The 26,247-nt window shown below is 44.9% G+C and overlaps 2 protein-coding genes across 6 annotated transcripts in view; one reads left to right on the top strand and one right to left on the bottom strand.

Annotated features, from left to right (window-relative positions):
• Positions 1-136: 136 nt before the first annotated feature.
• Positions 137-7,124, bottom strand: CYB5D2 (cytochrome b5 domain containing 2). Of its 4 annotated transcripts, none has more exons than XM_088828801.1 (4): positions 6,841-7,124; positions 3,054-3,194; positions 1,593-1,779; positions 137-1,077 (listed from the first exon to the last, which is right to left on the bottom strand). In XM_088828801.1, the coding sequence occupies exons 2-4, from the start codon at positions 3,106-3,108 to the stop codon at positions 864-866; spliced, it is 456 nt and encodes a 151-aa protein (XP_088684927.1). In that variant the 5' UTR covers positions 3,109-3,194; positions 6,841-7,124; the 3' UTR covers positions 137-863. The 4 variants fall into 4 exon arrangements, with proteins under 4 accessions (XP_088684927.1, XP_055259978.2, XP_088684928.1 ...); XM_055404003.2 differs by having other exon boundaries at positions 6,580-6,841; XM_088828802.1 differs by lacking the exon at positions 6,841-7,124 and adding an exon at positions 6,177-6,194.
• A 142-nt stretch (positions 7,125-7,266) lies between these two features.
• The window catches only part of ZZEF1 (zinc finger ZZ-type and EF-hand domain containing 1), a 94,198-nt gene continuing 75,217 nt past the window's right edge, over positions 7,267-26,247 (top strand). For both annotated transcript variants that reach the window (XM_055403967.2, XM_055403960.2), the window contains exons 1-7: positions 7,267-7,757; positions 15,594-15,738; positions 19,070-19,264; positions 20,804-20,975; positions 22,395-22,594; positions 23,994-24,204; positions 26,114-26,230. In XM_055403967.2, coding sequence (XP_055259942.2) covers positions 7,404-7,757; positions 15,594-15,738; positions 19,070-19,264; positions 20,804-20,975; positions 22,395-22,594; positions 23,994-24,204; positions 26,114-26,230 — 1,394 coding nt within the window. In that variant the 5' untranslated portion in view covers positions 7,267-7,403. The remainder of the gene's footprint in view (positions 7,758-15,593; positions 15,739-19,069; positions 19,265-20,803; positions 20,976-22,394; positions 22,595-23,993; positions 24,205-26,113; positions 26,231-26,247) is intronic.

Genomic DNA, 26,247 nt, shown 5'->3' with positions numbered 1-26,247 from the left:
GTTAAGAATACACCTTTCAATGCAGGGAACACGAATTTGATCCCTGGACAGAGAACTGAGAGCCCACATGCCACGGAGAACTGAGCCCGTGCGCCAAAACTAGAGTGCCCACACGCTGCAACGAAGACCCAGCGCAGCCAATTTTTTTTTTTTTATTAAAAACACAAAGGACTACATAAATTGTTCATATCTTGATTTGCTGCATCTACACAAGCAAAAGCTTTTCCATTTCCAGAATCAGCCTGTCTTGTTTCACCTCTGTATGGGTCCAGCTCAGATTAACTCAGTGTGGCTTTTGGTTGTCAATTCAAGTTTGCCTTCGGGCACAGGTCTTACATATAAGAATGGTTGTAAAAGGGCTCACAATAGCACATGGGGAACGGGAAGAGGGCTGTGTTAGCACTGTTCCTTCATCTGGCCTTTCTAGATGTGTCTGCTTGTTTCTGGATGGTGAAGGAGTGCCAGAGCCCCTGACCCCTGACCGGGGTGGGTGGTACAAGCAGGGCCAGGCCAGCGGCTGATCCGGCAGCCTGGGAGTCCCTGGGAAAGCAGCTGTTGGAGCGCAGAGTCCTTTTGAGTGTTGGTCCAGTGAGTTTCTAGTTGGTCATATTTGTGCCCATTAATGTCTACCAACTCCAGAGGAGAAGACCCGAGGAACAGTGCCAACAACAGACTGACCAGTACCAGGCAGGTTGCCACACGCTGGCCTAAGTCACCAGTGAGCCCACGGGGACGCGCATAAGTCCCATCTTCAGAGTGTAGCCCAGTCCTTCCAGGCCCTCTTGTTCACGTAGGAGCCATCCTCCAGCTTGTTAGGGCTCTAGGCAGGGTTCCCTGGGGGTTACGGACACACAGGGTACAGCTTAGAGGGGGACGGAGCATGTGATGGCGAGGGGTGGGCAGCCTGGGTACTCCCCCAAGTTGGGGTGGTCCAGGTCCCCACGATTTCTGTGCGTAGGGTTTTCCGGCAACTGGTCACTTGGGGGGCCAGTTGTTCTCACACACACGCAGTAGGGCTTGACACCTGGCTTAAACAGCTTCCTGGGAACGCCGATCCAGTCTCTGCTCACACCTCCACTAAGGAAAGAAGGAAAGAGGGCTTCTTATAAGCACTAACTGCTGAGTGTCTCTGGAGAGGGGAGGGAGGAGGCAGTGAGCCAGGCCTTGTGAAAAGTGGGAGCCATTCCACTTCCCATCTTGGTGTTTTCCCAAGGTGATGGTCTGCAGTGTTCACCTGGACTTTCATGCTCTCCCGACCCCCCCACCCTGGCTTCCTCCAGCTTCCCCTCCTGAGGGCAGAGTCCTCCTTTCTCTGTGCTCCCCCTGGCCCCAGCCGTCTGCCTTCCCAGGAGGCAGCCCCACTTCCCTGCTTGGTTGACAACCCCAGTGAAAGGCTCCCCCTCCCTCACTGCCCTGGGAGTGTCTCAGAAGCCCTGTCTGGCTTAAGAATCACTATCCCAGGGCACATGGGTCTTGACAAAGTTCTCCTGGGTTAACTTTCAACTTATGGCCTCAGGGAACAACTCAGACCAGATGACCTAGAAGCTGGATCTGGGAGAGAGGTGGGAGGAACAGATGGGAAGCCCATTTACCTCTGTTGGGAACACCAGAACCGGCTACCCCTGATGAAGCTCCACTCAGCGTTGCACGGTGGGAACCTCTGCTTCTCTATCAGCTCCTGTTTGTTTGCTTCCAAGCCTTTGGTCATCATGGCTTCTGCCTGGGTCAGTTCTGGGGTGGGGAGCCCATCCTCTCCGTAGAACCTCCCTATCACCCTTCCTGTGGCGACAGGAAAGCTGATGTCAGTGCGGCGGTGGAAGGGGGCGGGACAGAGGTCGCTCCTGCAGAAGCCCCAGGAGAGCTTGAGTCCCCAGGAGAGCTCTGCCCTGGGGCTCTATGATGGCCACTGGCTGCTGGTTTATCAGGAGCTGGTTGGAAGGACTCATGGCACCTTCTGCCCTGACGTCTCTCAACGTCTTACACCATTCCAGATAGAAGCCTCCCTGTTCTGGGTGCAGAGGCCTCCAGGAGGGAAAACATAAAATCTTCCCCTCTTCCAAACATCAGTTCCCTAAGAGTGGAACCACCTGTCACTCGTTTTTCAGTGTTTCGCGGCGCTTGAGGTGAGCAGGTGTTCAATAAACACTTGACGAATGAATTGCTTATTGCATAACATTTTTGTGGCTAAGTTCTTCCCCACATTGAATTATTTTGTCTTATGTAACATGAATAAGTCATCCATTGAAAGTTCACTCAGTATCAGGAGCTTTGCTGGCACTTTACCAATGTTCTGTAATCCTCATACACCCCTATGAGAGAGAAATCAGTTCCCCATGGTCCTGGGAGACAGACCGGGAGATGAAGTAGCTGGGGAGTCTCTGACGCTAGTAAGTAGGTCTGACCCTAAGCTCATGCTCTCCCCCGTCCATCATTCTTTTCTGGCTCAGTCCTTCAGTGGACACATTGCATGGACTGGTTTTAGTTTAAAATCCTGTCAGAATTTGTAAGGTCTAAGCAATGGCAGCAAGAGCAGCTTCAGGAGACCAGAGCCAAGAAGGTATCAGTTCTTAGATGCAGGGACTTTTATCTCCAAGTCCTAAAGTACAAGCGGCCTTCACTAGCAGCCCCTGTCATTTGGCAAGAGAAGCAGCAGAAAGCACTTCTAGAAGGTTTACCCACATTGCATGGACTGGTTTTAGTTTAAAATCCTGTCAGAATTTGTAAGGTCTAAGCAATGGCAGCAAGAGCAGCTTCAGGAGACCAGAGCCAAGAAGGTATCAGTTCTTAGACACAGGGACTTTTATCTCCAAGTCCTAAAGTACAAGCGGTCTTCACTAGCAGCCCCTGTCATTTGGCAAGAGCAGCAGAAAGCACTTCTAGAAGGTTTACCTGGAGACTTCCCTGGTGGTCTGGTGGCTAAGACTCTGAGCGCCCCATGCAGGGGGACATGGGTACGATCCCTGGTCAGGGAACTAAGATCTCACATGCGGTGCAGTGCGACAAATTCAAGACAACTAAATGAAATCTATGGAAATGACCTGCGGAATACCTACCAACAAATTTGTAATTCTTCTCATAGAATGAAAGCCAGTTTTGGAGTGTCAGCATCTCAGAAAATGACAGGTTGGATACATCATCAACAAGGCCTGCTTCAGAGTAGTCCCCAGTCACAAACGCTCTGGATGCATCTCGGCCTGCAGGAGAGATGTTTCCAGTAGATTAACTTGTAAATCACCAACACTATACCAACCCAAGAATCTATTTTCTGAGAAATATCTCCCAAAAAACCTCACTCCCCAGCCCCAAGCAAAACTAATCCCTCCTCCTCGGTGACAGATGCTCCTGGATCCTGGACACACATTCTGGCACGTACCCCATTCTTTCATTGACTTTCAGCCACATTTCACGCGGCGGAGTCCCTTGGCTTCTGTAATACTATCCTCCTGGTTTTCCTCCTACCCCTCTAGCTCGTTTTCTACCAGTCTCGGGGATCGATTCTTGTTCACCTCTTCTGCTCCATCCACACCCTCCTCTTGATGATCTCATCCACTCTTGTGGTTTCAAGTAACACCTCGATACCAAAGGTGCCAAATTTGTATCTTGAGCTCCAGACCTGTATATCCAGTTGTCTGCTCAACATTCCTTAGAGGGCTTTCAGACATCACAAGTTCAAAATGTCCACACAGCGTCCGCAGTCCCTGGAAACCTGCCTCCAGTCTAAGACTCCCTATCTCAGTTAATAACTAGTTGCTCAATCCAGAAGTGCAGTCCTTGACACCTCCTTCATCCCTCACATTCAGTTAGTTCCCAAGTCCTGTAATTTCTTCCTAAATAGTTCTTGTATCAGACTACCTGGCTCCATCTACCACTAGGCAAGCCCAGGCTGCTGGCATCTCTCATCTAAGCTATTAGGATAAACCCCAGAAGGTCTCCCTGTGTTTATTTCTGTCCTCCACTAATCTATTTTATGTGTAACACTTAGACTGATATTTTAAACAAATTGATCATCATTCTCTGATCCCTGGTCTGGAAAGATGCCACATGCCACAGAGCAACTAAGCCCATGCACCACAACTACTGAGCCTGTGCTCTAGAGCCCAAGAGCTACAACTCCTGAAGCCCGTGTGCCCTAGAGCCTGTGGCCTGCAACAAGACAGGCCTCCTCAATGAGAAGCCCGTGCACCACAATGAAGAGCTGTTCCTGCTTGCCACAACTAGAGAAAGCCCGCATGCGGCAATGAAGACCCAGCACAAGCAAAAAATACAAATTAAGTTAAACATGAGTTACCATATGACTCAGCAATTCCCCTCCTAGGTATATACACAAGAGAACTGAAAACACACGTCCACAACAAACTTGTATATAACATTCATAACAGCATTATTCATAATAAGGAAAAGGTGAAAGGAACCTAAATATCCAAGAAATAATGAACAGATCAACAAAATCTTCACAACAGAATACTATTTGGCCATAAAAAGGGATAGAGTACTGATACACGCCAACACATCATGAATGAACCTTGAAAAGATTATGCCAAGTGAATGAAGTCGCACACAAAAGGTCACAAGTATGACTCATGAACATGAAATGCCAGAAGGGGCAAATCTTTTGAGACAGCAAGTAGATACTGATTGCCAGGGGTCAAGTAGAGGGGATGGAGAATGACTCCTAACAAAAATGGGGTTTCTTTGGAGAGGTGATAAAATGCCCTGGAATAAGGCAGTGGTGATAGTTACACAGCTCCCCGTGTTGTGTCTGCTTAGTTGCTCAGTGCTGTCCGACTCTTTGTGACTCCACGGGCTGTCCGTGGGATTCTCCAGGCAAGAATACTGGAGTGGGTTGCCACGCCCTCCTCCAGGGAATCTTCCCAGCCCAGGGATCGAACCCAGGTCTCCCACATTGCAGATGGATTCTTTGCCGTCTGAACCACCAGGGAAGCCCAAGAATACTGGAGTTGGTAGCCTGTCCCTTCTCCAGGGATCTTGTTGACCCAGGACTCGCACTGGGGTCTCCTGCATTGCAGGCCAATTCTTTACCAGCTCAGCTACCAGGAAAGCCCAACTTCCCATATTAAAAACCACTAAATTCTATGGTCTAAAAGAGTGGATTTTATACTGTCTGAATATCTTAATAAAAATACTGACTGAGCAAATGAATAAGGGAATGTATCTGCTTCCCTACTGAGCGTGTAGGGGGTTGGGGACAAGGCGAGCTACAAGGTGGTGGTGAATAAATGGATGGTGAATAACATGGGACACAAAGGAACTCACTCTACAGGAGAGCATATTGCAAAAGTCACCCCAGAAAGGGAGGTTTTTGCTCACACGTGCATACAGCCATGGCAGCTGCATCAGGGTGTGACAGGAGAGTGCATCCAAGTGTCCTCACCTGGCAGGTGAATAAAACACTTGATTTCAGTTGCATCTCTGCTTCTCACTCACTGGGCAGCCCTGGGTAAGTCCTTTCCCTCTCTCGGACTGTTTGAAGACCTGTCAGCATCATCAACTGCACATAATCCCTTCTCCGTCAGTGCTTCTACTTTTCAAGTTCTCCCTAGAGACAGGGACGTGCCTTGTATTTAAATAGTGCCAGAGGCAACTTCCCAACTCCCCAGAGATAATGAAAAATGGACAATGCTTATTTAATATCAGCTCAGTCACTGGCCTTAGGCTTGCTCATTTGCTTTTTCTCTTTTAATCTGGGAGGTGGTCATTCCTCTGGGCTGGTAAAGCAACATCTCTAAAACGGGTGGTCCTAGTCAGGACTTAGTTGTGAGGGCTTTAGGCAAATTACATCCTCCAATCCTCCCTGGCTGTAAAATAGGGTTAGAATAAGACTCATTTGACAAATGTTCTTTGTGGCTTAATATATGCCCAACTTTGTTCTAAGTACTGAAGGACTATAAAGCTGGCCAGACTCCTTCCCTGTGCTCTAACCTGATGAACTTTATATTTATCTGGCTGCACCTTACTTCCAGCAGGTGGGATCGTCAACCTTCCCTGCAGGTAGCATTCAAACTTTTAGTTTCCTGACCAGGGATCCAACCTGGGTCCCACGAAATTCCCCCTATAAACTTCTTTAAGGAAGACAGATGAAAGCATTTATATTGGGAGCAAACCAAACGTACTATTTTTAGGGAAACCTGGGATGGGGAAAGGAAGTCACTTCTCACCGGGACACACTGAAGAAATGATTGCAATCAGCTGGGGAACCCTGAGGGCATCGACTCATCTCTGTGCCCTGAGAGCCACGCAGTGTGGCACAAAGCAGGTCTTGGGAGCTTCTGCAGGCCGGTAAAGAGTAACTGACAAGAGGCAAGTGATGTGCTTCTCCAACCTAGTCAGGAGGAGCGGTGGGGAAAGCCAGGGAGAATAGAGGCTGGTGACAGTTGCCCACAGTCAAAACACACCAGATGGATGATGCAGCTGGGCCCGGCCCCCACGCTGGTTTGACGAAATGTGGGGAGGAAAAAAAGGAAATGAACACACGAACAAATGAATACGTGCATGAATGAAGTGCAGGCGGCTATCCGCCCGCGTTGTAGCAGGAACAGGCGTGAACCGCCCTGCTAATACCTGCGAAGCCGCTATAGTGGGCCCCGGGCTCGTAGTGCCTCCGGCCAGAGGACACATCGTAGACGCGGCCGAGCAAGGCTAAATAGAGGCCCGGGTCCCCTGGGCGGCCGCGATAGCGGGCCAGCTCCTCGGGTAGGAAAAGGCGAAAGTCGGCGCGGGGACTCCACCAGCCCATCAGCCGTGCGGTCATCGCCGCCGCCGCCACGGCCAGGCCCAGCCAGAGCCCACGCCCGCCGAACCCCGGCATTTACGCAGCCGTACCCCTCTCGGCTCCTCCGAAGTGGCCACCTCTCGGTCCACAGCTAAGATGGCGGAGAACCGGCCGCGACGTCACCGGCGCGACGCGCGCTTTCCCGGGTCCGCATGTCACTAAGGGGACAGTGCGGCAAGGAAGGGAAAGTCTTTGGTGAAAAGCTCACTCCTTGGCTCCAACCTTCCTCGTACTTTTCTAGCATAGGTAGCGACTGTTGAGAGATACTAAGGAAGTGACTAGCGAGAGGATATTCTGGCCTGCAGGTTGTCCGCCCCCAACAAAGATGGCAGTAAAGGAGGCTGCGGGGTACGTAGACGTAATGACAGCAGCGCCCTCTTGGCAATCAGGATGTCCCCGGCTTGCTGTCTCACGACAGCTGGTGGTGTCCGCTTAACGGCGCCTTTGCGACAGAAGTCCTCGCTTGTCGGCGAGGAAACCGGAAGCCGCAGCCGCCGCCGTCGTCCCTTCCCGGTCCCCGCCCGCCGGGTGCCGTCGGAGGTTGACAGGTCGTGGCGGGGAGGCGGCGGCGGCGGCGGCGGTAGCAGAGCCGGGCGCCCAAGACGGAGACCTCATGGGGAACGCTCCGAGTCACAGCAGTGAAGACGAGGCGGCGGCCGCCGGGGGCGAGGGCTGGGGCCCGCACCAGGACTGGGCCGCGGACTCGGGCACGACCCCCGGCCAGGGCCCCGCGGCCCCGGCGCTGCCGCCCGCCGCGGCGCTGCTGGAGCCGGCCCGGCTGCGAGAGGCGGCGGCTGCTCTGCGGCCCACGCCGCCCTGCGAGTCTCTGGTGTCCAGGCACCACGGCGCGCTCTTGCGCTGGCTGGAAGAGCGCCTGGGCCGCGGCGAAGAGTCCGTCACCCTGGAGCAGTTCGGGGAGCTGCTGGAGGCTCGTGGTGCCGGCTTCTCGGGCGAGCGTTTCGAGGAGGTCAGGACTGACTAGCGATTGTGGGGCGGGAGCAGGGTGGTCGGCCCTAAAGGCATGAAGAGGTAGACAGTGGCTTTGGAGAGGCTGGGCAGGAACCCGTAGGGTTGGCAGCTTCTGAGAATAGGAGCTTGAGTATGCCGGGACCCACAGTGGGAGCTTCCAGCCTGTTCACTCCGGGAGTCGACTGTTAATCCTCTAACCTTTACTAGAGCTGTGGAAGGCCTCTGTGGAAAGCCTCGGCTGGGCCGTTCTGGCTCAGAAGTACTGGATAAGATGTCTTTGCATGTTGCTGTAGCACAGACCTTTGTGCTGTTGCCTGACGCTGCATCAGCTGCCCTCCAGGATGGCCTAAGGGGATTGTAGTACAGGGAGCAAGGGAGTGGCCATGAAAAAACCATTCGGTTTTACTGGCCAGTGGGTTTTTTGCAGAGTTACCTTCTGAGTCCAGTGTGGGGTCCTAACGAATGTGGGAGGAGAATAACATATATTGGAAAAATTCACATTCTGAAAGCCATTCTCATCTCGCAGAAACTAGCGTTTCCAAAACCCACATTGGTTTTTAGATCTTTGAAGGATCATATTTTAGTTTCATTTAAATCTCCCTAGAGGTTTACAACTAATGGGCAAATACCAGGTTTCCTGTGACTGCTTGTGATTATACATTTTGGGGCATAATCACTAATATCATCTTTGTTAAGTGATTGACAGAAAATTGATATGGCAGCAAAATATTTTCCTTGGAAGGGATCTTAGGAATTATCTGTACCAGACACTTCATTTTAGAGTTAAGAAGCAAATTGATCCAGCATCACCCTGTGAGTCATTGATGAAACTGAGACTGTCACTCAGATTTCTTGGTTTTTGTTTGTCTTATGTCACACTACGAGCTTCTTAAGGCCCTCTTTCATTAAGTCCATAATGTTATAACAAAACGGTACTTAATTTGTGAAAATGGATAAACGATGTAGTATATTCAGTGTCAATGAAGGATGAGTACATAAACAAACAGATGAGGTATTTTAATGCCATCAGAGACTGGTTTACACTTTAAAACCAGAGGTTTTTCAATGTCCAGAGTTCAGACAATGTAGTTTGTGTTTGTCTTATATTTTCCTTTTAAGAATACCTGTAAGGCATCTGACTTTTGAAAATGTCAGTCCTGTTACTTAGTAAAAGGTCTCCTTTTTTTTTTAACCTCCAGGAATTTGCTTTTTTTTTTTTTTTGGCTGCATTGTTTGTGGGATCTTAGTTCCCTGACCAGGGATCAAACCCTGGGTCATTCCCAATGAAAGTGCAGAGTCCTAACCACTGGACCACCAGGGAATTCCCAGTACTTTCCACTCTAGTCCTAGACGTATAATGAGAAAGTGAAGCAGTCAGAAAGAGCTATGCAGATATCTTGAAGGATCCAAAGACAATGAAGGGAAAGTGTTTACAATTGTGAGAGTGTCTGACAGGAATAGAGCTTCAAGAGTCCTGTAATGTAAGGCCAAGAAGTCCTCGAGATGTGGTCCAGAATCCACGCAGAGGCTATGACTTTATCTATTCTTTAACTGAGCAAATGCTTGTTGGGCATATACTGAGTGCCAAGGACTTGAATGACAGTGAACAAAGCAAGATACTTACTCTTAAATAAGAGTATGTACTGCTTAGGACTTCGCTGGTGGTCCAGTGGCTAAGACTTCACCTTCCAGTGCAGGAGAGTATGGTTCAATCCCTGATCAGGGAACTCAGATCCCACGTGACCTGGGGCCAAAAGGCCAAAACATAAGACAGGAGCTGGCTCAGTGGTAGAGAATCTGCCTGCCAATGCAGGACATTCTGGTTGGATCCTTGGGTTGGGAATATCCCCTGGAGAAGGGAATGGGCACCCGCTCCAGTATTCTTGCTTGGGGTTGCAAAGAGTCAGACTGGACTTAGTAATTGAGCAGGCATGCAAGATAGAAGTAATCTAACAAATTCAATGAAGACTTTAAAAAATGGTCCACATTAAAAAAAAAGAGTAGTACTGAAAGAGATGCACATTAACCCAGCAATTTATAGGTGTGGTGAGTTATTCAAGGGAAAACATAATGAAAAAATAGCAGGAGTATTTGACCTCATCCAGGGCTTCCGTCTATGGGGTCACACAGAGTCGGACACGACTGAAGTGACTTAGCAGCAGCAGCAGCAGGGTGTCAAAGAAGACATACCTGAGAAAGTAACTTTCCAGCTCAGATTTGAAGACTGAAAGCAGACAAGGAGCAGAAGGTGTGAGCCCTGTTTCAGAAAGAGGGTGTCACATGCACAAGCCCTGTGTCCACAGAATAGAGAATCAGGAAGACTGGTGTGATGTCTTTGGGCTACAGACTGCTTCAAGGGACAGAAAATCCAGTGCATCAGTGCTTTAAACAATAAAGGAGCTTTTAATGTAAAAGTCCAGGTAGGCGGCCCAAGATTGATATGTGTAGGTTTCACAGTTGCCAGGGACTGGTTCTGTCCACCTTGTGCTGTCATCTTCCACAGTCACTTTCCAGTTAGTGACCCACATGGCTCCTTTGCTGCTGCTTTCCACAATCAGCCGGAAAGGGAAGGAGAGGGCCACAAACCCCTTTGACCAAACCCAGTCACATGGCCACACTTAACTGCAAGGGAGGTGGGGAAAGATCCCTTATTCCATGGCCATATATTCAGCTAAAAACCAGTAGTTAAATTACTGAGGATGAGGAGAACAGATATTGGGTTACAGTTTCGCCATCTTTGACTCACATGGCTAGATCATAGAACACAGCAGAAGGAGAACAAGGCTAGGAAGCAGGCAGTGACCAAATTTTAGAGCAGGTTCTCTTCGGGGTATAGTGTTTACTAGTGTAATGATGAGAATTTCCATGTTGTATGTGTTGGTTCTGTCGGCTCCTGCTGCTATCCATGTCTGTCCAGCTGTCTTGCCTTCACATTCCTGTGACCTTGCTTGCTTGAGGTGTTGTCCTAAAGAAATTCTTGAAGTTATATCAGGGACCAAAGTCTGAAATGTTATCATTTTATAGTTACAACACACCTCTTCTCTTGATGGGTGTAGTCCATGGAAAGACAGTCTTTGATTTGCTCACAAGGAGTAGTATTCAGTTGACTCCTATGCAGAAAAGGAATTGGAGTTAAAATTAAATTCTTATTTGACTCAGAGATTAGATATTGTGCTCTTACTATGATATGCTTCCAGTAGCTTTCATGTATATGCTCTAGAGCAGGAAAAAGGTGCTGAGCACAGGATGATAGCAGATGGCTTGAAGTTGGGGATTTAGGATGAACAGGTCCTATTTGATTAATTTGCCATATTAGCTTTGGTGCCTACTTTGTGAAGTTTGTAGGGTTGTAAAAGGACTATTTTTCTTCTTTTATTTCTTGTCTTAGCACAGTCCCTGCTCAGAGCCAGTGTTGAATTTGACAGTCTTCATTCTCCAGCTTCATATTTTATATTCATTTCGTTACCTTTTAATAGGAAGATAATCCTTTTCTTTCTTTTTTTTCCGGCTGCACCATATGGCTTGTGAGATTTTAGTTCCCCAACCAGGGATCGAACCTGGGTCCTTGGCAGTGAAAGCTCAGATTCTCACTGGACTGCCAGAGAATTCCCAAGAAGATATTTATTGACATTGAGGAAGCAGTTAAATATAGCTTTAGTGAAAACTTAAAAAGATTCTTAGTCACTGCTGGAGTTTAGAGGAAATTTGGAGAAAAACACCATCTTGGCATTATCATGTCATAGTATTGATTAATTTAGAATGGCTCTGAGCCAAGAACTATGCAAACAGAGTCATGCAGACGTAATTCTGTGCTCTTTCAAGACAGTATGAGAGCCACATGTATGTATCATGAAGAGGAAGCGGGCTTACCCTCAGCTGAGAGCCTGTAAGGGTTCCTCACTGCCAAAGGGATCAGGTACATATTCCTTAGAAGGAGGTGGAGGCTGCAGGCTGGCCTGTCTCCCTGTCTGACCTCACCTGCTTCTGTCCCCTGTGGGACGCTTGCCTTGTCCAGTGTGTGGACCTTTCTTCTGTGTGTTCTCCAAGATTCCCCTCCTTGGCCCCATCACCTGGTCAGGACAGCCGGGACCAAGCCTGTCCTGTGGTGTGATTCAGATGGCTTCTGTATCATCGTATTTTCACTCCTTCCCTTGAGGCTCTTATTTGCTGTTCTGGACAGGTCTTTTGACACTTAGAGCACACTCTGTGATCTTGCTCTGCATGAGGCTCTGAGGCCCCCGCCACCTGCCTGCACTCCTCCAGCACACAGGAAGTCTTCAGTGAGCGCTGGCCACTGATAGTGATGAGGCAGTGCAGAGAGGACGATCCTGGGTGAACTGGAGGTTGTTCTGGCTCTGTGTGCTTTGCTGTGGGGGACACAATGGTATTGGCTTCTTTTGGAGAGCTTCATGATCCCCGAGAACTATAGAAGAAAGGTCACCTCTCTGTTTTGCCTTTCCCTGATTTCCAGAGTACCACTTCATTGTGTACTGTCTTGCTGCAGGAACTTGAGTGGCTCCCCGTTTTTCTGAGGGCCACTTCCCCCAAATGCCTCTATCACTCCTGGGTTTTTGGCCTCCAGAGTGTCTGTTAGCTCAGGTCACAGTGGTTGGTAGTGTGGGGTCCTAAATCATACTGGAATTCCCATCCAAGCTCCATCATTTACCAGTCCTAACCATGTGACTTTGAACAAAATCCCTTACCTCTCTTTCCCTGTCTAGTTAAAGTGATGGTTCCAGCCTTAGGATTGTGGAATTTAGTATTAGCTCTTGTACTTGTTATGCTATTACTTCTATTATTGTAACGATCGCACCCATCACATTGCTACTGCTGGTTTGTGGATCTGTCTTCTCCTAGGCTGTGGGAATTTTGGAGAGCCAGGATTCCACGCTGACATCCCAGTATGCACAGAACCAAGCCCAGGTCAGGCATAAGTGGCTCCCTGTCAGCTGGTGTTAAATAGGTGCTAAGTAAATTGGCTCCTGTGAGACAAACTAGATGCTTAGTGGTAGATTTCAAAACCTCTTCATTTTTTTAAGGACAGTTTCCTGAGTGTTAGGAAATTACATATTTGTTTGGTGAAGCTGTTAGCAGCACTGTTCTGATTTTTTTTTTCTCACCCAAACTGTCTTTATTTTTCGTTTATTTGAAAATTCTTTTGATCATATTCATTAACTATTGATGGATCAACAGAGTCTGTTAAAAATAGAAAAATGTCACTTATTCATATAGCCTTGCTCATATAGAATTTTTACCAGGCCTAAATGGCAAGAGTTGTGTGGGAAGTTGGGAACAGACAGCACTTGAGATGCAGGTGGCACTTGAAGTGCAGAAGTTCTGGTGGGAGTAGCGCTGGAGTGCTGCTTGCGATTTAGAGAGAGTGAGTCTCAGCTTTAAGGCTGATGTTGAGCAAGCCTGAGTGCAAGGGTTAGAAGATGGAGGAAAGGGATGGATAAGAGAGACGTTTTGAGCACTTGGTCTCGGACAGCAAGGAACCCCAGGGGTATCTGGTCAAAGGCAGGAAAATGGAGTTGTGGTGAAGAACACGAGCTCTGGAGCCATGGAATCAAATCCTAGCTGTGTGACTTTGGGCAAGTTTTCTGACCTCTCTGTAAAATGTACAACTTTAAAATGAGGAAGTTAATAGTAATCTTGCTGTTCCTTGGAATAAATGGTTTGTGCACTGCTTAAAATTTAGTGAGTGCTCAAATATTAATTCAGAGCTTCCCAAACCATTTGTCATTCCGCATTGAGTGGGTTACCGCTGTGCTAATCCCCGCAGACTTAAAGCATACAGTATTACTGTTTCCTCACTGTGCTACAGCGTGAAGGAGCTGGGACGTAGCTGTTATTGGTGTTGTGCATTCAAGTTCTGGGGCCTCAGGGCAGACAGAGGCTGTGCTTCAGCTCTACCTTCCTCCACACCCATTGGCTCTACTCTTCATATTAGGGTGTGCTTCAAATGTTTTAATGTTTATAATTTCCTCTTTATTAGTATAAAAGCAACATATGTAGATTGTCATATTACCATTATTAATATCTTGATATGTAATCTTTCAGATTATCGTTGTTGTTCAGTTGCTCAGTTGTATCCGATTCTTTGCAACTCCATGGACTGTAGCACGCCAGGCTCCCCTGTCCTTCACCATCTGCCATAGTTTGCTCAAATTCATGTCCGTTGAATCAGTGATGCTGTCTGACTATCTCATCCTCTGTCGTCACCTTCTCCTTTTGCCTTCAGTCTATCCCAGCATCAGAACCTTTTCCAATAAATCGGCTCTTTGCATCAGGTGGCCAAAATATTGGAGCTGCAGCTTCGGCATCAGTCCTTCCAATGAATATTCAGAGTTGATTTCCTTTAGGATTGGCTGGATTGATCTCCTTGCAGTCCAGGGGACTCTCTGCTGATAAATCTATGTATGTTTGGTACCAGTGTGGAAAGTGCATAGTTGCTTTTTGTTTAAACTAACATGAGATCATTTTCTATCTAATACTCTTCTGTAACTTAGTTTTTTCAGTTAGTGGTCTTCACTGTCCTGTTAATATCTGTTTCATTAACACCCAGTCCATATTCCAATTTATCCAGTTGTCCCAGAAATCCATCTGCCTCCCAGCTTCCAAAATTTTGTTGCTGTTGCAATATCTCCTGTTTGCTTTGTCCTTATACTTAAAAAAAAAAAAAATTCCCTTTATAGTATTGTTTTAGTGGAATTTCAGGAGGGAGCAGAGGTAAATGCATTTGTTTAGTGTGACGTCTTTGAACACTGTTGATGGCTCCTTGTCCAGCTTTTGCTAACTGAAGCTTTGAGGGATGAATTGGGCATTCCTTCTGGAGCCTCTTAATCCATCTTTACACCCCACCAACAAGAGATGCATCCATCTTTATGATGAGCTTTTCCCTCTAGCTTCCATCTGATGACCTTAATTATAACTACTCCTTCCTGTAATAGCCCATCAGATGTTTGAAATGGAGTCTGTTACTCCCGGTCGTCATTTCTCCTCACTGGAGAGTTAAAGCTTTTCTCACAGGGCAATTTCTGGTCTCGTCTTCATCACAATCTGTTTCTTTTGATCTCATCTATATTATTTACTTTAGGTGTGTGACTTCCACAGTAAACTCAGCTTTCCTGATTGGGTCTAATCAGAAAAGAACAGGATGAAGAACTTCCCTGGCAGTCTAGTGGTTAAGACTCTCAGTGCAGCGGGCACAGGTTCAATCCCTGACCTGAGAACCAAGATCCCGCATGCTGCACAGCACAGCCAAAAAAAGAAGAAGCTGAGGCTTATGGAGGCAAGGGAGTGTGTTGTGTGAAGTCACATGGCCAGTTAGTGACCGAGCAGGATTCAAGCCAAATCCCATGCTGTACCCGGTTCCCCAACATGAACAGGGTGAAATTAGATTATAGTTAAATGTTAGTGTAAACAGGGCTGTAAAGTAGATAAAGCAAATTAGCTCTCAGGTCCGAAGAGAGTTTAAAATAAAAAGCCCTACTAAACCTGAGATGCTACCCTAAGCCAATGCGTTGTGTTTGGCACTTTGTAACCAGTTGAACATTTTTGCAATGATTGCTTTCTTCTGAAATTATTTGGGGACAGGGGGCTTACTCTGTAAGGAGACGAGATGATGATGTTGGATGTTGTGCCTACAGGGAGCAATACTTGTCCACACATGTTCTGCAGAACATCGTGAATTTCTATCCTGAACTTAGTTGTTCTTTGAATGATATATATGAACTCTTCCCACAACAACAACAAAAATCACTGGTCTTAAGAAATGTCAGTTATTCAAAATCTGGAACCCATACCTGATTTTCTTGCGTCTCTTGTCTTACAGGCCTTTGCCCAGTTTGATGCTGAGGGTGATGGTACGGTTGATGCTGAGAACATGTTGGAGGCCCTCAAGAATTCCAGTGGAGCTAACCTTCAGGGAGAGCTGAGCCACATCATCAGACAGCTGCAAGCCTGCTCTCTTGTTCCAGGTGAGGCCCTCATCTGAGGGCTGAATGCTGAAGAATGCTCTCTTAGAGTCCAAATGAGCTTTACTGTAATATAGGTTGTAATTAGACAAGCTTGTGGGCACCATGAAATAGTCATGATTTTCTGATAGCCTTCATTAAGCTTGTGGTCTGAATGTGTGTTGAGTGTAATCATTTCTTGTGTTCCCCACGCAGCAGTGGCTGAGCAGTTCTCCCGTCTTTATGAACCTTTGTCATGAGGCCACCTTCCTTACTGCATCTCTGTGTTTCACTCTCTGAAGAAGCCTTCCCTGGCCCCAGTTGTAGGCTTTCTTAGCATTGTGTATTTGGTTTTTTTGTTTTGTTTTTTTCCCAACATATCACTGTTCTAGTTAATTAATTATTACTTACTTGTTTGTAAACATCTGTCTTCACTTTTATCCTGTGAGCTCCATGAGGGCAGGGAACCTTCTCTTTTACTTCTGCTGAGTCCTTACATTTAGTAGTTTGGCACTTGGTAGGCACCCAGTTTTTTTATTTTTAGAAAGCCTTGCTCTGAAATTTGTGAGAATAAAAATAGCTTAAAATGAAACAGTACCTCTACATTGTCTCTATGAAAAAACTTTGTAGTTTTGATGGTTTTATTTAGGGAGCTCAGAAACAGAATCAAAATAAAGTTACCTTTACTTGTTTTTTTCTAGTGAGAAAGCAATTGAGTTTGAAAGGAAAAAATTAAACTTGGCATATCATCCTTTTGGTTCAGTTCATCTTATCCAGGAGCTTTTCTGCTTTGTGCGCTTGGAATCATAATATTTAGCACAGAGGATCTCGGGCAGCAGGGAGGCAAATAGACTCATTGGATCCATAAATGTAACTCTGATTGACCTCTCTGGCTTCCTACTGAGGATGTATTGAGCTAGGGAAGGAGGGTTTCTGTATATTAATGAAGAATGCCTACTTCTGCTCTTTTTCAGATTGTCTTGAACTATGTAATTTTTATAGAGCATTATAGATAGCCTGTACATGTTAATTTTTCTACTGTTCTCATGGCAGTAAAAATTACACTTTGAATTATGCATAGCTAACCTTTAGCATTTTGTATTACCCCCACCTCTGTATTACCAGCATATGGGTAGCATCAGGGGCTTTATTTGAACACCTTAAAGAGATGTTTTCGGAGAAGAGGAAAGGAGTGGGGACCAGGGGACCCACCAACAGTTAGTGCATTGTTGCTCTGAGTGATCCTGGGGAGCGGTGGGGATTAGGCTAGAAAAACTTGGGGTTCAGATCCCTAATCGGGGGTCCAGACCTTCTGTAGCAGGGTTGTGACTTAGGACTTTCTACCGAAATATTTTATCCTTTATTTTAACTTAAAAGAGTTTTTCTTTTTTTAAATCATAATCCTAGGCTGAAACTTGGTGAGCTGAGCTCACCTCTCTGGTCCCACTTTCCTGGTCCCTCTGTCTAACCTAGACTGACACTTACTCCTTTGGTATCTCTTTATATGAGTGCTGAACGGTTAAAAAAGAAACAGCCTATTTACCACATTCATTGCTTATTTCACCATGTGATAGAAGTTTTCCCATTACAAGCATCAGTCTGTTCGGAGCAGATCAGTGCAGTACCAGCAGCGTCCTCATATGAAGTCTGGGTATCACCCTGAGTGTCCGTTAAGAAGAACTGTAAGAGGAGATGTGAGGGATGGCATAAGCTTCTGGGGCTTGGGAAATCAAACCAGGGGCTCCTACTTTTGTGTAGAGGCAGAATCAGATGGGCCACTTCTAGGGCACAGTTTCTCCTCAGTCTCATGTTATCTTCAAAAATTAAAGCAGTTTCCTTCTGCTCTAATATAATCTTTTTGTTTCACAGTTAAAAGCAGTTTCTCCTGCAGGCTGCTGGAATCCTGCTCTGGGTGCTGCTCGCTGGGTGTGCTCAGCTTGTGACGGTTCATCCAGCAAGACAATGATAGTATCTGTACTTTGGTTTTAATTAGAAAGTAAAAGAGAAGCAAACAAACAGAGAAAAGCTTCCCCAGATCTATAAGCATGTCTGAGCCCCAGGAAAAGCTGCCGTGTTTATTCTCTCTTCACTTAACTGTCTGGGTCACGTGCACCTCAGTTGAAAGCATGTATTGTAGCTGAACCTACAATAACAAGAGCAAGATTCCAGAAGTCCGCAGGAGAAACTGCTTTTAAGTGTGAAACAAAAAGATTTTATTAGAGCAGGAGGAAACTACTTTAATTTTTGAAGCTAAACATGAGAGTGAGGAGAAATTGTGCCCTGGAACTGGCTCATCTGATTCTGCCTCTTCCCTGATAGCTCAGTTGGTAAAGAATCTGCCTGCAATGTGGGAGACCTCGGTTCGATCCCTGGGTTGAGAAGATCCCTTGGAGAAGGGAAAGGCTACCCACTCCAGTATTCTGGCCTGGAGAATTCCATGGACTGTATAGTCTATGGGGTCGCAAAGAGCTGGACGCAACTGAGCGACTTTCACTTCACTTCAGACATGGCCTGTTTTCTGTTTTTGAAAGGTTACTGAGGTTAGCATCAGACAAAATGCAGCCAGGGGAGCCACTTAGGATATCTGGGTGGGTGTGTGAATGGAGGTGTTGAGGCCAGAGTCTGGACAGTAACCAGAGGGAGGGACAGATGGAGGAGACTTCAGAGGAGCCACCCGGAGAGAAAAGACTGGAACGGTGGAGGAAGCACTTGAAAGCAGTGCCGGGACTGTTTCCAGGCCTGTCCCCTTGTTGTCGTCTTGGTGTGTCACCTGAGCCTCGTTTCCTCAGTTGTAAGGGGAGGATGCCAGACCCTTTGCTGCCTTCTCCTCTCCACCCCCCACCCCCACCACTTATTATGGGGACTGACTGAAATGGTGTCTGTGGAAGGACCTTGAAAGCCATAAAATGCAGTCAAGAACTGTGGTCAGGTTAATGGTTGTATTTTCATTATCGTTATTTTCTGTAGCTTAGTATAAAAACGCCATTATACTCTAAGGTGATAAACATTATTCCTAGCCTATATTCAATATGCAAAATCTTCAAAAATTTCTAGTTAGTATTTAAATTTATAAATTAACCTTACAAAAATTGGAAGCTTGGATTGAAAGAAATTATTCTAAGTCTTCTAAAATTTCTCTGAAACCACAGTGAAATTAATTTTGAAATTGAGATCACCACTGGTTCATTTCTTAAAAATGTCTTTAGATTTTTAAATGATTAAAGCTGAAACTACCAGAGAGGGTTCTTAATGGCTGCTTTTGATTCAGATAATTCCACTAGGCCACCAGGCAGGGGATGTGGATCCTATTGTGGTAGGTTCCCAAAAACATCAAAAATGGACTTTTTCTGCTTAGGTTTCATAGACATATTTTCAGAGTCCAAGGAGGGCCTGGATGTCCACGCGGCGATGATCCTGCGCTTCCTGCATCGCAACCGGCTCTCCAGCACTGTCATCCCCTACCCCATGTTGGACCACTGCAATAACATGAGCACCATGAGGGCCTCTGTTCTGAAGGAGTCTCTGGATCAGCTGGTACAAAAAGAAAAGGGTATGTGCGTGGGGGTGGAGCTGTTCTTGAGGATGCCTGGTGATCATTTCTTCCAAGTGAGTGTTTATTGACAGGATGAGCCAGCACTGCTCCCTGCTTTTATTTCTGAAAATATAGTGACTGGTTTGTAGCAAAAGAATGTGAACTGTTCTCCCTTTCCCCTTTCCCTTTCCTTCCCCTCCCCTCCCACCTCGCCTTATTCTTAACCCAACTGCTTTCTCATCACCCAAGTCTCCGCTCAGATGTGGCAGGCCTCTCTGATTACTCTTGACCGATGCTCCCACTGCTACCACTTCCCGCCTTTGGTCACAATCCCCTTTGCAGGTTTAAAAGTCTAAGTGGCACTTATTACCTGAAGTTGTAGCATTATTATTTACTTGCATTTTTGTCTGTCTTATTTGCTTCATTATCCTTGGGACCCAGAACTATGCCACACAGTAGGTACTCAGTGGATAGTTGTTGAGTAAATGAGGGAAGCCACTACAGACTCACTGGTGACCACAGCAAAAGTTGATAGTGTGAATTGGTAGGTCCGTGGAGCCTCACAGTCCAGAAATAGACTCAGTTGCATGTGGGAACATGGTACCAGATGTAGTTAGTTAGCATTACAAGTCAGGGCAGGAAGTGAATTAGCCTACAAATTGGGTTAGGGAACTGGTTAGACATTTGGAGAAAAAAATAAAACTAGATTCTTAACCCACTTAATCAAATAAATTTCAGATGGATTAAAAAGTTCATCCAAAAAGAAAGCTGTAGGAAAGAGTGCTAGAAGGAAGGAGTTCCACTTTATAAAAGCCCTGACATGGGAAAACATCTCTAAGTAGGACATGAAACTACAAAAGAAAAGATTAGTAAGTTAGACTGTATGTAAATTTAAAGTTCTGTACAGCAAAAACATATCATAAGCAGAGTCAAAAGACAAATAACATTTTACGGAACAAAGGTATATTTTGTAACATTGTGACAGTACTTTTTTTTTTTTAATAACTCTGACCTTGGGCAGTTACTTAATTGCCTTAGTTTCCTCATCTATAAAATGAATTAATACATAGAAAATGTGTAGAAAAATGCCTGGTTCACAGTAAACAGTCAGTAAATATTACTTATTATGTGTGTGTATAGATACATTACATAATATGTAACAAAATGTATAAATTGGTAAGACTTGTGACCCAGTAACAAATAGATGAGGATAGGACAAAGCCATACTCAGAAACACAAGCGGCTTACAAACAAGTGGCTTAAAAAGTCTCACTCATAATTAAAGAAATGTCAGTTAAAACTATTAGACACATTTTCATCTCTTGGTTAGTTTTGCAAATATATCAGTGATTTATGCTGTACTACCACCAACCCATGGAACAGTCCTTGGCCAATTTCTTCTTTATACATGTTGTCCAATTTAGAAGGAGATTTTACAGAGCATTTATTTTTCTAGGGCCAAAGTGCCAGGAATATTTCTGTTAGATATTTTAAATGACCTTTTTAAAAAATGCTTTGTGAAAAAGATGTCATGATAAAATCTGGTTTTTCTCACAGAGAGCCCTGGAGATCTAACTAGAAGCCCAGAGATGGACAAACTCAAGTCTGTTGCAAAGTGCTATGCTTATATAGAAACATCCTCCAACCCAGCAGACATTGACAAGATGACAAATGGAGAAACCTCATCCTACTGGCAGTCAGATGGCAGTGCCCGCTCACACTGGATTCGGTGGGTGCCATAATACCAGATTCTTGAGTGAAGGTCCAAGGAAATTACCTGCTTTCTTTCTCTTACCCTGTCAATGTGTTAAAAAAAATCATTTTTAAAAATTTTAGACTATTTCTTAACTTAACTGCCTAGTTTTTTTCTTCTTGTGATTATCTGTGAAGATGCTGTAAGAATCAAGTTAAAAGAATCATGTGAAATTATATAACCATGTTTGTATATTCATTCAGTTCAGTTCAGTTCAGTTCAGTCGCTCAGTCGTGTCTGACTCTCCGCGATCCCATGAATCACAGCACGCCAGGCCTCCCTGTCCATCACCAACTCCCGGAATTCACATACGGATAATTTCTTTACTGGTATTTTGAGGGAGAAAATTAACATTTGACTAGTATTTATGATATTGACTTCAGATCTTTTTCACTAGTTTTTCAGGAAGGTTAGTGTCACAAGGAACAGGGGATACTTTTCTTATATCTGATGTGATTTTAAGATCATTTCTGCACATTTAGTGTATGCAACTAAGTTGGCCGGTTTGGTAGAGAAAGAGGAGATGGGTGGTCAAGAATCCTGAAGTGAAACTGATGACAGTCAACCATGATGTTTCTATATGTTCTGAAGCTGCTGTCTAAAATGTCACCTGTCCCGTCAGAAAATGGGCTGATTTCAGTTGGTGGAAATAGAAATAATTACTGTTTTCTCATAAAGGATAAAGAAGCTCTTTAGCCATCTATACATGAGCAAATCTACTCAGTTCTTTGGATACAGTTAGAACTTGCTTCATACTGGGTAAAGGAATTTTATTAGAATGTTCATATTATACTTTCCTGCCTGTACTGGTATCTTAAAAGGAAATAGAGGTTATCCCTGGTGGCTTAATGGTAAGGAATCTGCCTGCCAATGCAGGAGACATGGGTTTGACAACCTGATCCGGGAAGATCCCACATGTCTCAGAGTAACTGAGCCTGTGCGCTAGAATCTGGGAGCCAAGACTCCTGAGCCCACATGACACAACTCCTGAAACCTGCACCCCTAAAGCCTGAGCTCCACAGCAAGAGAAGCCACTGCATGAGAAATCCACGCACACCACAACTAGAGAGTAGTCCCCACTTGCCACGACTAGAGAAAAGCCCGAGCAGCATCAAAAACCCAGCACAGCCAGAAATAAATACATACTTAAATAAAGTATAAACATTAAAAAAAAGAACTAGAAGACTGATCTTGAACTGAAAGGAATTTTAGAAACTTGGGAAGGTCATAAGAACTTTGAAACTAGTAGCCAGCTTTTCAAGTTAGTTGCTTTCAGGGTAGTCAGTCTTTGGGTATATATCACCCACAAGATCTTGGAGGTGGCACTTGTGGGCCCTGCCAGTTCTCAGCCTGTATAAACATTTGTCGTTTCTGCTCCCTCTTCGTGTTTTCCAGTTTAAAAATGAAGCCAGACGTCGTACTCAGGCACCTGTCCATTGCCGTGGCAGCCACTGACCAGAGCTACATGCCGCAGCAGGTGACCGTAGCTGTGGGGAGGACGGCCAGCGATCTTCAGGAAGTCCGCGACGTGCACATTCCCAGCAATGTCACTGGCTATGTGACACTGCTGGAAAATGCCAACATCAGTCAGCTCTGTGAGTCAACCAAAAGGCATCTTGCCCTTCTAACTAAGAGGACTGGAGGGGAGGAAGGAAGGTCCTGTTTTTTGGCAGGAAGACCTCTGAAGTAGAAAGGCTATTTGTTTTTCTTTGGAGATCTGATTTTCTTCTCATCATGTACATCAAAGTGGTCATTATTTCACCTATTCAGTGTTTTGAAAAGTTATAGAAAAGCAGTAAAATCTCTTTAAATTAAAAAAATGTTTTATTAGAAAATTAGAAATATTGACACAAACAAAAAATTATTCAAAATCCCACTACTGAGGGATTGTAACTGAATTCATTGGTATGGATCCAGACCTTTTCTTATATTTGTGTATGTATATAAATACACGCACACAGACATATATATATATTTTTTTAAGAAAACTTAAAAATAGGTTTGCATATATATATGTATATCTTTACGTATCTTTTTACAAAAGTGGTGATATTTCATTCATGCTCTTTTGTAACTTTTTAACGTGTTGTTTTACCATACATTCATGCACACCTTTATTTAGTGTTGTTAAGATTGTGCCTTAATTTTAAGAAGCTTTTTCTTCTTACATTCCAGTTGTTTCCATTTTTATACTATTATAACCTTGCTTCACACATAGCATTTTGGAAATAATCACAATTCTGTGATTTCTTTCCAGGCTTATTTCATTCAGGGAGCCGGAATGCTTCATGTTTTGTCTCATTTCTCCTAATGCTTTCCTGGGCCAAAAGAAGTATTCTTACTTTGCTCAGAGGAACTGAGGCCTAGGGAGGTAGAGTCTTTGTGTCTCACCCCTCGGCAAAGAAGTAGTTAAGCTTATGGAGTAGCAGCTTCCTGTCTTCCACTGTGGTGGTCTTTTCTCTAAGTTGTGTCCTTTTTAAAAGTCTCACCTCCTCCTCTCCAACCCAAATAAGAAATTCTGACAGCTCTTAAAAGTGAGTCACGCCTATGTCATCTATTTGGACTTGATTATTAAAAAGAAATGCTCACAACGGCTATGAGCCAGCTGCTGTTTTATAACTAAATCTAAATTTTGGAACTCTAGGAAAGATTCTAGACGTTTTCTTATCATGTGTTTAGTCATGATTTTAAAAATACAGTTTGTGTTGATTTTCAAGAGTCATAAATTCCTATGAAGCAGTGTGATGTTAAAATTTAAGCCACCCTTAATTTTGCACGTGATACTTTTGACTCCTTAGATTGGTCACTGCTCTTTTGACAAATTGATTATATACTTGGCTCCACTGCACACACCATTTATTTCTGGCATCAGAATATATCTTTAGCATTTTCTTTTTGAAATGTGAATTACTATTTTGCTTTTAGTTGGAAGCCTAGCATTTGCTGAACTAAAGAAGTTAATCCAGTACTGAATTTGTTGTTTGTGCTTGACAGATGTCCAGATTAACATAAAGCGTTGTCTTAGTGATGGATGTGACACTAGAATTCACGGTCTGAGGGCCGTGGGCTTTCAGAGAGTCAAGAAGTCTGGGGTCTCAGTCTCAGATGCTTCTGCAATATGGTATTGGTCACTACTGACATCTCTGGTGACGGCTTCCATGGAGACAAATCCTGCCTTTGTCCAGACAGTGCTGCGCAACACTCAGTAAGTCGCTGCCTTCCAGGCCTGTCACGGTGTGCTCACTCTCCAACCCCAGAGCACAAGTCACTGAGCACCCTCCAACCTTGGGGACTCAGTCAGCAGCCAGTCCTCAGGTGCCCTGTTGTTTCCTGCTTATGCCTTCAGCTTCGGTCTTGGGGGAGGGTGGGGCTGGGGAACTTATGCCATTCCTATTCCTTATCCAGTGGGGAACAGTTGCTTGCATTTACATAGTAATTTAGCTATATATTTTTTACCTACTTACATTGTAATACGTAGTATAAAAATTATCCCTGTTTTACAGTCAAGTGTACAGTGACCTTTCCTGGGATATACAACCAAGCAGTGATGGATCAGCTGGAGGTCTTCAGACCTCGGCCCTAGGTTGAAGGCCCTTTTCACAAGAGTCACATCTTTGCAAGGACACAAAACTAGTCTATTTTTAAATGTGAACCACCTTTGGAAATTTTCTTTTAAAAAACAGGGTGGACTTGCCTGGCTGTCCAGTGGTTAAGACTCGGTGCTTGCACTTCAGATGGGGCAGGTTCATATTTTGTGAGGAGGTACTTGGAGACGCTGTAAATATCGCATTCCTCATTAGACCTTGCTTGACGTGACTCATGATTTCTGTTTTACTCCTGGAGTTGTTATCCATCATAGCATTGCTTCTCAGATTGGCCCAGATTTGGCTGATAGGAACTTGGACAGTCTGTTCATGTGTCCTTTTGACATATCCTCACCTTGGAACTCTTCCTTACAACAAAATATTCCGGGCTTACCTTGAATGTCCTGCCATAGTCCTAGAATTAGCCTTTTTTCTCAAGAGTCGTCGTCACTTTTAGTGGAGAGTTGTATCTAGGAACTGAACAAACTAAACCCATTGCTGTCGGAGTGTTGCTTCCCTCAGTGGACACAGCTGGGAAATATATGTCTGTGCATGAGTAATAGACACATGTGTATACATAGACATGTTGCCCCTTGTATTTCTCTGTCTGTAACACTGAAAACTCTTGCATTTACACTGATACTTCTAATCCAGTACTACCGTGTTCATTCTGATTTTCTCTCTTTCTATGTTTATGGCTCCCTGCTATGACTGTGAGAAACTTGGCTCCCATCAACCCTAATATGTTTACTTATTTAAAGAGTCCCACTCCATATAACTAGCCTCCCAGCTCCCCGACCCTTACCTGAACACCCTCCTCACCTTCTCAGGGCTGGCATTCCATGTCAGGCTGTCTCTTTGCTCAGTACCCTGCTCCAGTACCTCACTGGGCCACCATGCGCCCCACCCAGGCACACATGAGTGCCTGCCTTGCACAGCCCTACTCTATGGGCTGACTTTTCAGGGAGGAGAAGAGGATGAGTTTCCTACCTTGTTTTTGTGGAGTTATGCCAAGTTGTCGAAGATCAGATGTATTTAAAGTTTATATGCCTGATATTGTCTTCCCAACAGGTTAGGTGGATTCTCGCTGGATGCCTTCTTTACCTACAAACAGTATTTAGACTGCCGTTCTCAAGTCTAAAATTTAAAAAACATGTATTTCTGAGTTAAACAACTCGACTTCCAAAATTTCAACTGAAGTGACCAACTGAATACCAGAGTCATGTGTATTCTTAAAGAAAACTCTTAAAGAAACTCTTTAAGAGATTCTTAAACTCTTTAACTCTTCAAGAAATCTTAAAGGAATTCTTAAAAAAAAAAAGAAATCCCATTAAACAGTTTAGCACTGGGACCCCTGTAGGAAAAAGGCTGATTTATATTACGTACCAGGTTCTCTGTAGGAGCACTGTTTCTTAGTAAGGGTTTAATCCAGACTAGCTTCCAACAATGTATTTTTATTTGGTCTAAAATTATATTAACAAATTTATTGTTGGCCTGGGTTTGTTCTGATTGTGCACCTTACACTCCTAGGAAGGCACTGCAGCACATGCCTCCACTGTCCCTCTCACCAGGATCTACAGATTTCTCCACTTTCCTGTCTCCTAACGTTCTGGAAGAAGTGGACAGCTTCCTCATAAGGATTACTAGGTAAGAACTCAAGGTCA

Source organism: Moschus berezovskii, chromosome 20 (assembly GCF_049115385.1).
Source record: "Moschus berezovskii isolate FMDL1 chromosome 20, NW_MosBer_1.0, whole genome shotgun sequence".
NCBI classification, from domain to species: domain Eukaryota; kingdom Metazoa; phylum Chordata; class Mammalia; order Artiodactyla; family Moschidae; genus Moschus; species Moschus berezovskii.
The sequence above is the reverse complement of the archived record's forward strand: the minus strand, read 5'-3'. Positions and strand labels throughout refer to the sequence as shown.